Source organism: Panulirus ornatus, chromosome 38 (genome assembly GCF_036320965.1).
Source record: "Panulirus ornatus isolate Po-2019 chromosome 38, ASM3632096v1, whole genome shotgun sequence".
NCBI lineage: Eukaryota > Metazoa > Arthropoda > Malacostraca > Decapoda > Palinuridae > Panulirus > Panulirus ornatus.
The window spans coordinates 4,771,996-4,788,419 of NC_092261.1; the positions used below are offsets into that span (position 1 = coordinate 4,771,996).

At 46.6% G+C, this 16,424-nt stretch overlaps 1 protein-coding gene across 2 annotated transcripts in view; it reads left to right on the forward strand.

Annotated features, from left to right (window-relative positions):
- The window catches only part of LOC139760838 (uncharacterized), a 129,867-nt gene that overhangs the window by 79,821 nt on the left and 33,622 nt on the right, over positions 1–16,424 (forward strand). For both annotated transcript variants that reach the window (XM_071684502.1, XM_071684503.1), the window contains exon 3: positions 14,435–14,634. In XM_071684502.1, coding sequence (XP_071540603.1) covers positions 14,435–14,634 — 200 coding nt within the window. The remainder of the gene's footprint in view (positions 1–14,434; positions 14,635–16,424) is intronic.

The window sequence follows — 16,424 nt, forward strand, 5'->3', positions numbered from 1 at the left end:
CGCTACGATTCGTAAGCACCACCTTACGACCCTTTGATGTGATGCCTTGTTATTTGATCTGGCTATTCCGAAGGGTCGGGTCATAGGCCGGGCTATCATACTCATGGATCGTACCGTGGTGCTCAAGGGTCGTACCGTCATGCTTAAGGGTCTTGCGTCGTGATCAAGAGGATGAGTAACCACTTAACACGTAAGGTTTGGTGTGGTGCAGACTGCGGTTGAGGCAAGTGATGCCCGAGTGTGAGGATAGTGGTAGAGGTGTGGGGTTGATGCGGCCAGAGGATGGGAAGGAAAAAACCGAAGTTGGTTGATGTTAGGAGCGTGTGTGTGTGTGTGTGTGTGTGTGTGTGTGTGTGTGTGTGTGTGGTGAGGCGTGGCACGTGTGTGGCATGGCGTGGCTGGGTGGCGCGGGCCGGGCGTGTGCTGGGTTGTCAAGGAGTGGAGATGATGGCACAGATGTGGCCTCCCTCGCCCCCTCCGGGAGGGGCCCCAGCCGGCCAGCCTTGGCCCCATCGTCTAACACACACGTCTGCTGCTTCTGACGAGGATCCTTTGAACTGCCAGAGGCATTTTGACTCTCAGCAGAGTTGTCTGCTGGTGTGTGGAGGGGCTCGTGATCAGGCATGTGGTGTAGGAGTGGGTGACCGGACAGGTGGGTGGCGGGAGTGTGTGTATGACCAGGCAGGTGATGAGGGTGTGTATGTGTGACCAGGCAGGTGGTGAGGGTGTGTGTGTGTGTATGACCAGGCAGGTGGTGAGGGTGTGTGTGTATGACCAGGCAGGTGGTGTGTGTGTGTGTGTGTGTGTGTGTGTGTGACCAGGTGGGTGGCGGTGCAGTTGCAGCAGCGTGGTGCAGGAAGAGGGAAATTTGTTGCTGCGGAACTCTGCTGCCTGACTCCGTGCCCCTTTTTTTTTTTTCACTGTGTTGCTCGCTGAAGGAGCACCTGGCGCGCCGCGGAGGAGGAAGAAGGAGAAGAGGAGAAGTAAGTGGAGGAGGGAGAAATGATGCCTGGCTGTAGAAGTGAGCAATGGAGGTTTCGTGTTTACATGCGTCTGCTTATTGCAGTGTCTCGTAGTTGAATCATTGTTCGTCCTTTTGTAGCATTCCTGTCGGACGTCTTAGGCCAGGACTGACGTGTTGTGGCCGAGGTCATGAGGAACTTGGGGAGGAGCGGAGGTTGGGGGTGAGGGGAGAAGAGGCGAAGTTTACAGAGTGTCTGGGAATCGTCAATCCTGGCGGGAGGCTGTGAGAGGACTAGAGTGAACGGGGCCACAATGGGAAGTGTTCACTTCTCGTGAACATATTGTACTGATACTGAACTGTACCTCCCAGAGTACAGATCTGTTATGAAGGTACTGTACCTCCTGACATGTACCGGAGGAGGTTGGGACGGGTGGTTCCGGCCAAGCAGGTCCTCTCCCCCTCCAGACGGCGATGGTCGAGGGCTGTCCCCCATGCCTGACGCCGCCACTCGCCAAGGTCATCAGCTCCTCGTGCATCACCAACAGTTTTATCCTCTCTCTCTCTCTCTCTCTCTCTCTCTCTCTCTCTCTCTCTCTCTCTCTCTCTCTCTCTCTCTCTCTCTCTCTCTCTCCGTCTCTGTCTCTCCCTTCATGGACACAGACTGAGGGCCCAGCATGTACAGTTTTTACTGACTGTCTCTTCCTTAGGAAGTGGAGCGTCGTAAGGCTGCTGAAAGTAGTGCTGGCTGTAGTTGAAGAGGCGGTTACTGTCTCCAACGGACGAAGATGGAGACGGGGAGTGATGGGGGAAGGGAGTAGGATGGAGGGGAAGGGGAAGAAAGGAGGATGGAGTGAGGGAGGGCCATAGGAGGGGCTTCGCGACTTCCTGCGTGATAGAGGACCCGGCACCCCAGCAGTGTTATCTGGGCCAGCCCCCGCCAGCTCGCCTCTCCACCAGACTCGTGGCACTGTGTGTCGTCTAGACGACTTGTTACTTCTTGGCTACTGTACTTGTCAGGAGAGAGAGAGAGAGAGAGAGAGAGAGAGAGAGAGAGAGAGAGAGAGAGAGAGAGAGAGAGAGAGAGAGAGAGAGAGAGAGAGAGAGAGATTGCACTCTTTGTTCTTAGAGAGGGGGGATATTAATGATTGTACAAAGTCGGTATATATATATATATATATATATATATATATATATATATATATATATATATATATATATATATATATATATATATATATATATATATATAGTTTCCTTTAGGAAGGAAGGGAGATGGGGTATATTGGCGTAACGCGTAACATCTTCCCCGCACACACAAAAAATAGAATCGTAATGTATCCTCAGCGGAGGAAACGCCTGCTGGAGAAACACATTCCCCTCTCTTATTTTCGTTCTTTTTCCTTTTCCCTTTCCCGCCCTCTGAGGTCGACATGCGGTCATTAGTGTCGCCACATCCCTCCTGAACCTCGTCAGCGTAACTACATGATGACGAAGAATGTTCGGAGAGATATAAATACTTCAGCTGCTTCCCGCGCCGTAGCGTTTGATGGCGGCCACCTTCACCCTTCTGAGTCTGGCTGGCCACTGGTCGCGTTGGGCGGGACGGACCTGTGGCGCCATCTGCCCCCTCCGTGTCCGGCCACCCTCGTGTGGTGATGGTGATTGGCTCTCACTTGGACTGAAAGATAATGAAGTCCCTTTCTTTTCTTATCTCTTCCAGCGTGAGCAGAAAATACCCTTTACACTTTTCCTGTAACTCATTTTTCTTTATTCCAGCTACCATCATCTTTGCCCTACGCTGGGCTTTCTCTTTATTCCAGGTACGATCATCGTTATGCCTTTTCGTATATTGAGATACCATCTTCGTTGCGATTTTCTATCAAATCTTTCTGTTTTCCTCCGGTTCTTCCATGCTCACAGGGGCATCGTTCGTTCCAGTGGCCGTTTGCCTTACTAACTTCTGGTATCACCTCTCATGTTCAGCCATCAGTCCTCCGCGAATTTGCTTCCCTCTCTTTGTTCTGCAGGTATTACTTCGGCCGGTGTTTTTGTGTTTATTTTCTTGCGATCTCCGCCATATTTTCTATGATGCGTCTGGCAAAACAGGTACCAATAGTGGTGTCAGGTCAAAGATTTCGATCATTAGTATTTTCATTATATGATTTTTTTTTTTCACTGGCAATGAATCTTAACGCCTTATTTTTGTATCGTCTGCCGCATCAGTGGAAGCAATTTGCAGGCAAAGTCTTGAACGGGAAATGTGTAGTAGATTGTTGCAGGACCTGCTTCAGTCTTTACTAGACGTACCTTTTACTTCCTCAGGAGGAGATCTGGAGGAGCTTGTGTTATGGTGGTTTGACCTTGTTTATCTTTCTCGTTTATGTGGCCTAGTATTACACGGGTTTTGAAACAGGGTTACGCAGAACTAGGGTTCCACAGAAGCTTAAGATCCTTGGGGTAATTCTTGAGAGACTGAGAGGGTTTCCGTGGCTTTAAAATTTTTGAGAACTTTTGTGCAATTAGACCTTGTGATGTACGGTGTGTGTGGCTTAGTATTGCAAGGCTCTTATGGTGATGTATCCGGTTTGTCTGTGTTACTTTGTCACTCAAGACGCACTCCCTTGTCGTCACAGTTGTAAACTTGTTATTTCTTGTTTTTCCAGTTTCTTTCGTAGCCGTTAAGTGTGGATGCCTGTAATCGTACAAGGTTGCTTAAGTATTCTTGGAGACCTCTGTATATGTAGCGTCGTCTGCGTGTTGAGAGGGAGGAGGATGTCTGCTGTGTGGGTTATTAATAGTGTTGGTGACAGGATACCACCGTACGGGACTCCACGTCAGGCTCCGAAGTTTTGGTGACGTTAGTGAGTCTCTGGTTATGGCGACAGAACGTTGGCTGAGGAAATTACACAAGCGTCAGGACCATGGAGATAGTCTTACCAAACATGCCTGGTTTACTCCCAGGGCCCCGTCCATCTGACTCGGTCTAACTAAAGGCATAGTCCTCGCCGACCACAACGCAGGTGCCCGCGAGAAAGAAAGAAAACTGTTGTGGTCACTTTAGGTTAAGGAGACATCTGTATGGAAGGCACCTGGACCTGTGCTAGACGATGTGATATTGTGGCCACCAGAATACGACCCTCTGGCGAGTCGCAAGAAACCAAGATCGTAAACACTCCGAGTGCCTGACTCTGTCCTGCACCCTGTGGGCTCAAACTAGAACGCCATATTGGCGAATGACCCAAAGTCAATGATTTCAGACCTCGAACTGTTGCGACAGCTTTGCCATACTTGTTATACCTATCTTATATTGCATTAATGCCATCAGTAGTAATCTTTTCTTTCTGAAGGGGGTCACCTGTCACCATCCTGTGCTGATATATATATATTGCCCAATATACACTCTGGACTTGCCTCCACCTAACCCTAGCCACGCACGGCCTTATCTGAAAAGCTTTTTCCTGTATGCAACTGACGAATGAATGTTTTAAATTCAAGTGACGTATGATGGATGTAGGTCGCGCATTTAAGGTCAGACGACCACAGGTTGAAGGTCAGGGGAGTCGGGAGAGGAGAACGGAGGTCATAGTCCCCCAAGCCATGAGGCTGATGGATGACAGAAAGGAGGAGGCTGGAAATGACGAAGTCCTCTCCGAAGTCTCTCTGTGTTTGACCCCCTTTCCTCCCCTCTGTTCGTTTTCTTTGCACATCGTGACCCAGTTAAGGAGTTGATGTCAGCAGACTCAGACATGGATTAAAGTGTAAGGTTGATGTCCCGCACGTGTTTGTTCTATTGTTTTTTTCTATGACGTCAGAAAGTCAGAGGTCGAGGTCACACGGTCGGGTATTGTTAATTAGAGGCGGCCGTCAATAAGAGCGAGTGGGGGAAAATGGTGTGATGAATGTCGGCCCTTGCATGGTGATCAGCGCTCGCCCACGGGAGGTCGAAGGTCAGACGATCGGCCGAAATAGGTCACTCTGGTGCCTTGAGCAAAACGGTACGACCCTTAAGCACAGCGGAAAGACGAAGTCGACGCTTCGACCCTTTGGGTATGAAGTGCCTGACCTTCGAAATAACCCTTAAAGGGTCAGGTCAAAGGCCAAGCCCCTCATAACCAAAAGGTTAAGGGACGAACATGGCCTCTCTCTCTCTCTCTCTCTCTCTCTCTCTCTCTCTCTCTCTCTCTCTCTCTCTCTCTCTCTCTCTCTCTCTCTCTCTCTCTCTCTCTCTCTCTCCACGTAGTTTAAAACAAGTGTACGTGTCACAACCCACCCAGATCTGCACCCTCCCCACGTCGTGCAGTTGTTCTTAAAGGCCTAAGGGTCAGATTTGGGTCCCGAGTGCACGTTTAAAACGCTGAGAAAGGGGTCGATCACCGCCTAGAGAAGTGTGAGGGACAGAGGGGAAAATGGTAGGGAGGACACACACACACACACACACACACACACACACACACACACACACACACACACACACACACACACACATTCCATTCCTAGATAGATCCTGGTCAGAGAGGGGAGGTTGCGCCTCCCGTTGTTTCTGTTACAGTGTTGACCTGGCTGACCCCGTCCTGGGGAAAGGTTGGCTGGGATTATTTACAGGGGCTGTGGAGCGGCGGCGGCGGCCGAACCCTCCACTTTATGTTGTGTTCCAGTGAACTTGACACTGCACGCCGCCCTGAATCATGGGGGAAGGTCATGGGTGTTCGGTCTGACGGTGGCGTGGTGTTGGGGATGGTGGTGACGTAATTGACTCCGGGGAAGATCATGTGTTTTGAATTTCCATACGAGTGGAGCAGGTGAGCCGTATATGTATGGAGAGTTCACCAGTCCACCAACCACCCCCTCCTCACGGGCCAACGAGTCCACAAGGTCCATACGAGACCACCAGGGCCCTACTAGTATACCAGGTTCCCTCACTATCACCAGGCACCCTCCAAGAGTCCACCAGGGCCATACGAGTACATCAGGTCGTCCTGCCATTACCTGACACCCACCAGGGCCCCTCACGAGTCCACCAGGTCCCTACGAGTCCGCCGTAGAGATGGAGGGGCTTCATCATGGAGGATGCAGAGAGGGAAAACGTTACCACAGAGGGAGGAGAGAGGGAGAACCATCAGCATGCTGGGAGTGAAGAAGGGGAGCGTCAATGTAGAGGGAAGGGAGAGGGAGGATGACTAAGGAAGAAGAGGGAGGCACAAGGATTGGATGAGAACAGCGACTGTTTTGGTCATATACTGAGCGATGTACTAGGCCAGGGACAGTGTCAGTGGGTCATGGGCAGGGCAGGGTGGTCGGGGCCATGGGCAGGGCAGGGTGGTCGGGGCCATGGGCAGGGCAGGGTGGTCGGGGCCATGGGCAGGGAGGGTGGCCGCGGGCCATGGGCAGGGCTGGAGGGATCGTGGGTAGGGCTCTAAAGGAGCCTTGGGTAGGGTGGTAGGGTGGCCGTAAGCAGGGCCGGAAGGACCATGGGCAGGGAGAGAGTGGTCATGGAGGGATGGGCGGTGGGGGCGTGGGCAGAGCGGGAGGGGTCGTGGGCAGGGAATGAGAGAAGTCAAGATGATGGTTGCCGCCCACGCACCTACCTCCCTATTGTCAACACTTGACGTTGCCATGGTAACCCCCTCCCTCCCCTCCCCTCCACACGGACATATTTAGCTGTATCCTACCTGGCTGAGGACCCCCCCCCCCCTCTCCGGCCGGGGGCGGAGGCGTCCTCTCCGCCGTCTCACTTGCTGACAGGCGTGGGTGACTCCGCCGCCTTCCCCCGCTTAGAGCGTCCTGCCGCGAACAGATGAGGGTGCAAGTGGATGATGCCCTGGTGGATGGCGTCATTTACGTAGGTAGGGGTTTTACGGCTCTACGGGGGTTTGAGGGGACGTTAGATGGTAGCACTGTGTACGGGGAGGGGGCGTTAGTTGGTAATACTGTGTGCGGAGACGAGCGGGGTTTTAAGCTGACAGCAACGTGGGCAGGGGATTTAATTGGTAACACTGTGTACGGGGGTGGATTAAGGGGTCCCTGGCCGGCAGGGGCTTGTGTGTGTCTCAATGGTGACGGTAACGAACATGTACATGGGAAAGCCGGATGAAAGTTATGCCTGATGGCTCATGACGCATCTATCTGCTGCACCACATCATAATATCGTACATTTCTTGACTATATATTATCATTAATAATAATAATAATAATAATAATAATAATAATAATAATAATAATGATAATAATAGTGATAATAGTAATAATGATTATTGTTGTTATTATTATTATTTTTATTATTATTATTATTACAGGCCTTCGTACTGATAATTGATAATATTTATGTAATTATGTAACTGTGTGGTAAAAGTATTTATTGGCTTCACCCTGATTCCCTGTTGGTAATGTATTGCCGTGTTCAGTAATACTGCCGTTAAAAACACTGTCCCCCACCCCGCCTCATCCCCCGTGCGTTAGTGACAATGATCTTGTCATCCTGTCATTTCTATGAACTGCATCTCTGTCTAACGTAAAGGAATTATCTTGAGCTTTGTTATCGATGATCTTAGTATTTTGAAAACTTTCCGTTAGTTGTCGGAACCTGCGCCTTTTTTTAGAGAGAAAAAAAAAATTATTAATATTTTTCAGTCTTTCTTCACAAGGTTTATTTCTAACAAATTTGTTTTGTTGTTCTTGTATTACATTATTTTTTTTCTCTTCGTCTTTGATAAATGTTTGTGACTACAATATGGTGTGACCAGGGCGTTGTCTTTTTAAGTTTGTATTTCTACCCGTGAAACCTGACAGTCTGTTGTTGGCTTTAGTATATACTGCTAAGCGTTGCTCTCTCTATTTGGTAAGGTCATCACGAAGTATCACTCCAGAGTGTTTATCTTCTTATGCTTGCCTTGCCAAACTGTTCGTATTCGTGTTAGATCGTATCGCCATAGTGCCTTACTTTGCGTTCGTCTATGTTAGGCATGTCCTCTGTCCTCTGTAACAGCTTGTCTGAACCTCCCTGTATCGCTAGTCTTCATTCATATGGTCTTTATATTCTAGGCTAATTTCGAGATTTTCCCAAAAGTCGTGTCTCCAGTTCATTATACAGAGCGTAAGAGGGAACTGTAACGTGCGGGACATGCAAAGGCATATTGAACCCTTACCAGACAGTGTATTACCGTGAGTAGGGTCGTGGGTGGCTGGCGTCATATACCTGGGAGTGTGTGTGTGTGTGTGGGAGGGTGGTGTAGGTGGGTGGGCGGGTTGTATAGCTGTGTGGGCGGCGAGTGGGACGGATAGCGGGAGGAGTGGGAGGAGCTGGGCCTGGCGGGCAGTGTATGTTGTGTGTGTGGGTGTGTGTGTGTGTGTGTGTGTGTGTGTGGGTGGGTGGGTGGGTGGGCAAGATCTTACTGGGCAAGACACTGGTGGCCAGAGAAATACAGAGAGGAGGTGGTGGTGGTAGTGGTTGGTCTTGGGGGATGAGGTGGGGGGTTTGGGAGTGAGGTGAGGAGAGAACGGGAGAGTAAGGCCGGGGGAGAGTGAAGCACGGGGGATGAATGAGAGTCGGGGCCTGGAACAAGAGGAGAGAGTCAGAGGGGCGGCGAAGTCAGTGGGCTGGATGAGGGACGGAGAGTGTGAAGAGAGGAACCAGTGGGAGGGGATGAGGACACGGTGGAGGCGGAGGAGGAGGGTGGGGGCTACAGACGTGTGTTGCAGGGTACAACCTAAACACAGAGGATCAGGTGGGGGACGGGTTCAGGGAGAGGAGGAGGGAGGCTGGAACGAGAGTTTATAAACCGCTGGAAAAGGTCTGACCCCTCCAGCTACTCACTTATCCTTCTTTCCTGGAACGACAGACCGGCTAGAATATGCAAATACAATTTGATGCAGGAAGCACGGAGAATGATAACACAGATATCAGAAAACCATGGGCCTCCAACCGGCAGAAATACGTAGCACCTTGAAGGAGGAATCCTGTAGATTATCACAACTGGAGCTGAACATTAGCCGAAGTGAGGCAGATCAGCCAGGCTGCATTACACATCAAGGATACCAGACTAATAGCTTCAGGGAGGTTAGCTTGACCAGACCGGGCTACGAGGGTAGAAGACAAGCCCCTAAAACCAACGCGCAAACGTATACGTTACGTACGTAACCGAGTCATGTGGGGAGATGGAAAGACAGAAAGGACGAGAAAAGATGAAGTAGAGTTTCAGAAGGTGATAAAGATATATAAAAAAAATCGTATGAAAATAAATCATGCAGTCCTCGAGTGAGGAAGACGCAGCGGCGGGAGGTTCCAGCCATACCCCCTGGCTGTATCACCCTGCATTATCATCTCAGTCGAGATATTCTGTGTTCGATTGTCGGACGAGTCGAGGGAGACTCAACATCTTTCTAAGGATTAACTTTACTTTGCTCACACACACACACACACACACACACACACACACACACACACACACACACACACACACACGCACGCGTGTCTCTGTGGTATAGCGATTAGTGTTAGTAACTATGATCCAGTGCGCTTGGGGTTTAGCCCGCATGGGTTCGAATCATGGCCGCGGCATTCGGCCCAAGGCCAACCCCAACTGGTCTTCCTCCCACCGGGGTTGGTCGATGAATGAGAACCTGGCTTAGGCTGATGTGTGTGTGTGTGTGTGTGTGTGTGTGTGTGTGTGTGTGTACACGCACATTGGATTAATGACATACTGCATATATACAAGGTTAAGATACGGGGGAACACAGCTGTGAGACTCTCTTCCCGTAACATACAAATAGTAATCACCCACATCTTTGAGTCTTTACAATCACCACTACTTTCTCATTTTTTATTTTTATTTTTACAATTCCTCTGATACTTTTTTGTTTTCACCAGTTAATATTTTTCCCCGCAGTGGTCATTGTTATCAGTTCAGAGACTTGCTGGTCTTTGGTTTGTAGTTGTGTATTGATGACGATGGGTTCACGGTGGCCCACTGGTGTCCCAAGCTCCTGCTGCACCAGCTGCTTGTGCTGTTGCAGCGGTGTCTGGCACTGAGTACGGTCACGCTGTGGTTGCTGTTGCCTCTCACGTCTGCCTCTGGTGTGTGTGATGCTGATCATGAGGACGTTGGTGCATGGTGCCAGGACATCACCACCACCACAATCCATCCTTCCCCCCCCCCCCCCCCCCCCACCACCACCACCACCATCGTCAACGTGGCATCCACTAGAACCATTCCCCTCCACCTCTCTTCCTCACCCTCCTCTTCTCCCATCCTTTTCCATCTCATTCGACTCCTCCCTGTCTGTTTTTATCCGCGTTTCAACTCCTTTACTCTCCCTTATCCTTTGTTTTTTTTCTTTACTCCTCACCTCCTGCTCCTCGTGTGCCCCGTTTGACATGTAAAGGCGAGGGTATCCGCCTATATCAAGATTGGCCTTCAGCGAAGAGTGTAAACGCGGATGACACAAGCGACACCATGATCTGTGTCACTTGAGGCTCTTCAGGAAGTGGTAGAACGACCCCTCCGACACGGGTAAATTATCTTTCTCCCCCTTGACCTGACTAATACTCCTTACATAAGAGGTAAAATACTGAGGATTTCCCCCTTGACCTCTGACATTACAGGAAGTTACTGTACCAAGCGTCACCGACGAACTCCAGTGCATGAAGTTGTGGCTGTGTTAGGAAGCAAATCACCAGAATCTAAATGAATAAATGGACGAACTACTATGTGTATATTTTTCTCGAGGCCAGTATCATCTTTTAGGAGATTTGATCATTTAATTTTATTTTCTCAGTCTACCTTCAAGTGTTTTAAGAGTGTGAGTGTAGACGCAGTTGCTTGGTACTTTGAGGTGGCTGTTGGTGTATGCTGATGATGCCCAAATTGTGAGTGAAATACGGAGTTACTGACAATGCAACTTGGCAACATGGTGCAAACATAAAATACATAGATTAACACAATGGCTTTTTGTAACAACGAAAAAAGAGATAAAAGCTATGAAGTTTGCAAAAACAGAAAAGAAAGAAAACATACTATGACATTGGTACAAGCAAGCGCCAGGAATTAATGCGTGAGACGGGACCGAAGACTTGACATTACCCCGAACTTATCATCGGAAAATCGTACACACGCTCGTCTCTCCCGCTTTGGCAATGTTGCATCTGAAATTGAGGCTTTGGGGATGAAAATCCTGTTTGATCTTGTTTTCCTGCATTCACACTGTTTAAACGGTTTCTTGTAAATATTTATGCCATGGGACATCAAGTCTTATGAGAACTCGAAAACATGTCCTTTATCCATTTATTTTTCAACTAATACGATTATGATCGTATGCTTTGTACTTCATAACATCTGTTTCCTAGGATGGACATCTGGTGATTATCATCTTAATTGAAAACCCCCACTTCCCTAGTTGGATATTTTATTGTGTGTATGGATATGAATATGTGTTTGCATGTGCATATGAGGCCCTAGCTAAACACATATGATTGTTCCATGAGGGATGCGTCTGGGGCGAGACCCCGAGGTTGGCGTTCGAGATGCACCATGTTGTGGCTACCCAGCCTCCAACTGACCGGCTCCTGGCTGCTGACTGCACCTAGATGCAGCACACGTAAGAGGAAACATTTCCCATTAGTTGGACTAGCCTGAGAACTCTTTGAGAATATAGAACGTTACATCTCTTGCTTGGCTGGTAAAAATATATATCTTTATGTGCGTATTGTGGCATTTATTCTTTTGATTTGCATAGAAAAGTGGTAGCTTCAAGAGCCCCCGGTGGGGACTTTGGTAGTGACGTCAGAGATGAAGTATGTTTTTTCCTGTGCGCGTCACACATCGATTGATCACGGCGGCTTCACCTCAGTCGCCCGCATGTTTGTCCTTGGTTTCCTCCCATCACGACGTCATATATTAGAGTTTTTTATATTACTTTTTTTTTTGTAAGGCCTCAGAGATAGCGTAAATGGTGACACGTTGTTATAGAAAGATTGCCATGCTTCAGTTCTGTGTGAGCGCAGTGAACTCCCAAGCCTTATAGCGACCCAATATATTTACGTAGTATTAAGGTTATATGAAAATTTAAAGGTAGAAAATCCTTGAGGCCAACCACTTGAGGGGTAACATATCGTCTTGTACCCTGCTTGACATTATCAGTCGCTTGAGTGAGTTATATTTGGCTTAGATAACTTATAGCGATTGTTGTATACAATTGTTTAATTTTGGATTTATATTTGTTTATTCTTTTATAGTTTATGTGACTGAACTTAGAATTTCGCCCTGATTTCACGAGTGAAATTATTTATTGTAGTTTACATAATTCCTTCACTTGTAATTACACAAATACTCAGACTCATATACTTCATAATTCTTACATTTTTCTTGCACATATTACGCTAGTTTCACTGTCACATAGTAACACTCATTTGTTTATGTTACAATCGGGATTTCCTATATACCGGCGCGTTGGTTTTTAAAAAAGATATGACGGTTTTGAGAATCCGTAATCGAATCCCTTTTTGTGCGTTTAACTAGGGCCCATGCTTACCGGGCTGTGATGGAAGTAGGAATGTGTTTTCGACAGATGTAACAAACCTGCTTACCTTAGGTGTTGCAGCCATTTCTGAAGATGTCCAGGCGCATTTGGTCGGTGTAAACACTTAGATTTATTGATAGCGCCGGAGACACACAAATATGGAGTGAGGTCTGAGGTAGGGATGACATTTGACTTGACGTTAGGGACCACACGTAACGCACTAGTTGTGTTGACAAATGTAGTGGTCTCTTGTCCCGCCCACAGAAACGCTTTCCCCGCCTGCAGCACCTACATCAACGACCTAGGCTTGACCCGTTCACACTACCTCCTGCTTTACTCACACTGTCTCAGTGACCTGTTTCTCCCTCAACTTCTCCCGTTTTGTCCACATACACAACCATTCTCCATCCCCCCAGCATTGCTCTCCTCGACCTGATGAATAATCTCCCGCAGCAGGGAACTTGCACCCATGTCTCCGGAAGCGTCCATACATTACTCTGGTGATGGACCGTGGGGCCGTCGTGTGTTATAAATCTTGACGCTGGTAGGTTGTTAAAACTTGTCAAGTTAGATTCAATACATCCTGACCAATTTTGATAATGATAAAGTACTTATATTAAGTTACTTTCTTTTTATGTATCTTTGAGCACAATTTTTACATTGGGCTTATTTTTTGCTGTACATCAATTCCTGACCATTGAAATATGTGTGATTTATGTGTTCGGGAAGTACGATTGTGGTTTAGGAAAGTAGCCACGCATATGCTCGCCCACGCCAACTCCGGACCTGCAGAACTGAGGGCGGTTATGAATGTGGATGTTGGAAGCTGTTTCTGGACGCCTTATCTGCAAGTGTAAGTGGTTGGTTATACAGTGCAGCAGCAGGTGGGCGGGCAGGGATAGCCGTGGGGTTATTGCGTAGGATAACCAAACACTACTGTTCTCTTGGCGATGCTAAGGTCACTTTTTGTGTCTTTATAATCATCTTTAGATTTGACATTAATTTTTTTTAAAGAAATTGCTATGACTAATGCAGGAGCTTCAAGAAGTTCCGGGGTAGGAATATATATATATATATATCCCTGGGGATAGGGGAGAAAGAATACTTCCCACGTATTCCCTGCGTGTCGTAGAAGGCGACCAAAAGGGGAGGGAGCGGGGGGCTGGAAATCCTCCCCTCTCAATTTTTTTTAATTTTCCAAAAGAAGGAACAGAGAAGGGGGCCAGGTGAGGATATTCCCTCAATGGCCCAGTCCTCAGTTCTTAACGCTACCTCGCTAACGCGGGAAATGGCGAATAGTTTGAAAAAAAAAAAAAAAAAAAAATATATATATATATATATATATATATATATATATATATATATATATATATATATATATATATATATTGGAAAGAATCACAATTTTGCGCGTGATCAAGATATTTCTATGAGTCCACGGGGAAAATGAAACACGGAAAGTTCCCAAGTGCACTTTCGTGTAATAATCACATCATTAGGGGAGACACAAGAGAGAAATATAACAGTCAGTTGATATATATCGAAGAGACGAAGCTAGGACGCCATTTGGCAAACATGTGATTGTCCAAAACATGTTTTGGACAATCACAAATCCAAAAGAAGGAACAGAGAAGGGGGCCAGGTGAGGATATTCCCTCAGAGGCCCAGTCCTCTGTTCTTAACGCTACCTTGCTGACGCGGGAAATGGCGAATAGTTTGAAAGAAAAAGATATATATATATATATATATATATATATATATATATATATATATATATATATATATATATATATATATATATGAGTTAATGTTGACATGTGCTTTTTTGATTGCCCATCATAAATTCATAGGAACACTACTAGAGTAATTATAGTGTCACCAGTTTTTTTAATGAATTTTATGTAGATTGTTATTAGAACGATGACATGTGAATGTTAATGAGCCATTCATTGTTGACAGGGTGCATAGCGGACTGTCCTTGCTGGCAGGCGGAGGGGGTGAAGGCGGTGTGGCTGGGGTTTTGGGGTTGGAAGCGCAAGAGGCCCCTCGAGCACCCCAGGAAGCTCTTACCTTTCTTCAGGGAGAACTTGTACCTCACACCAACTTCACACACACGTTCCTCAAGTCCATTCTCACTTCCATTGACAGCAAGGATCCTAGTAAGTGGACTGCTGGTTTACACCAGCGCCCTTTTCTCACCATTTGGATCATCATTCCAGGAAAATAATTGTTTATTGATAACCAGTGGAGAGTGTTTTCCAGTCGTAAAAGGATACATTGTATATTGTCTTTATGGAGATAGGTTATTAAAGAAAAAATTGTAGAGGTATATTCACGAGTCCTTGACCTGCGATGGTTTCTAATCAACGCATCAAAAGTGAAGGGAGAAAGAGGGATGGAAATCCAGGGGTATGGAAGGATAGAGTGAGGGGTCTGTAAGGTTCCTAGGCCTGAACATGCAGGAGATGAGAAGTTTGCGTGGAATTGATTACATGGAGTGATGAGATATATGGAGGACAACTTGCTGTCACTGGGTTGAACCAGGGCATATGAAGAAAAACCAAGTGATCTGGAGGACGTAGGTACGGATGATATTGGTTATAGTTTTAGTTCATTATGAAAGCAATGGAGTGGATGTGTAAAAATGAGATCATTGCTCTTTGTTTCAGGCGTTATCCCACTAAAACGGGAAATTGTATATATATATATATATATATATATATATATATATATATATATATATATATATATATATATATATAATATAAATTTTTATATGATTAATTGTATTGTACTATATGGACGTACTGTACCATGTTGGACTCCCGTGGTGTATCGGTTACCGTTCCTGACTGTGATGCGTTCACGGGCTGCCCAAGGCCGAGAGTATAGGTTCGAATCCTGGTTGCGACAGTCGCAGTTGGTTCACAGTCAACCCAGCTGTTCACCCACCCATATATATATATATATATATGTATATATAACGTTAATGAGATGGGTTGATTAGGGCCTCAGCTGCCCGTGCCGTCTCAGCTAACATAAAGAATATGTGTGTGTGTTAATGGATTCTGTCTGTATGAAGTTACACAGTGAGTGAAAAATACCTTTGTCAAGGCTGTATCATTGGGAGAACAGTCTCATCAAAGAGTTTCTCACTCTGAAAGAGTCCATATTTCTCTGTTGCTGGAAGTAGTTGAGCTACATACAATTTACTCTTTATTCCAAGCATTTCTTACACAAATTCTTCAAAGCACATACTTGGTCCACTCATGCTTTACCTCTCTTTAAGCCACATTGCTCCTCCCCAGTTACATGTGCTGTGCATACCACAACCTGTCACTAAGTATATCCCAGGTATACTAAGTAGATTTGTATCTCTGTAAATCGATCATTCACTTTTGTCTTCATGTAAGAGCACTATATTGCATTCTGCTAATCCTCAGGCTTCTTGCCTTGGACTTTACAAACATAAAAGTCTGCCTAACCAGTCATCAACACCGTCATCCCCTTTTTAGAGAAACTCAGCTGCACTCCTATCCACTTTGCAACTTTGGCACACTTCATTTTATGTAAAGTTTTCAATATCCCCTCGCTTTTCACTGAACAATTGATATGGACTTTCACACTCTGCCTGCCACCTCGTCCTAAACATAGTACATCCACTACCCTATTATCTGACATATTCAGCAGTCCTTCAAAATACTCACTCCATCTCTAGATGACCATTACTGTGCCTATAACCACTTCAGTCTCACTCATGTCACTCACACAGTTCACATTCTCCTTGAAAGTCATTAATGCTTTCTCAACCATTTTCTCCTTTGCTCACTTTGTTTGGCTTTCTCTTGACCTGCTGCTTCCTGTTGTACACTTCCCAATCACTTGCACTTTTCTTGCAGGTACCATCCATATAACTCTTTTTTTCTTTTGCTAAAGAACAAGTAAATCA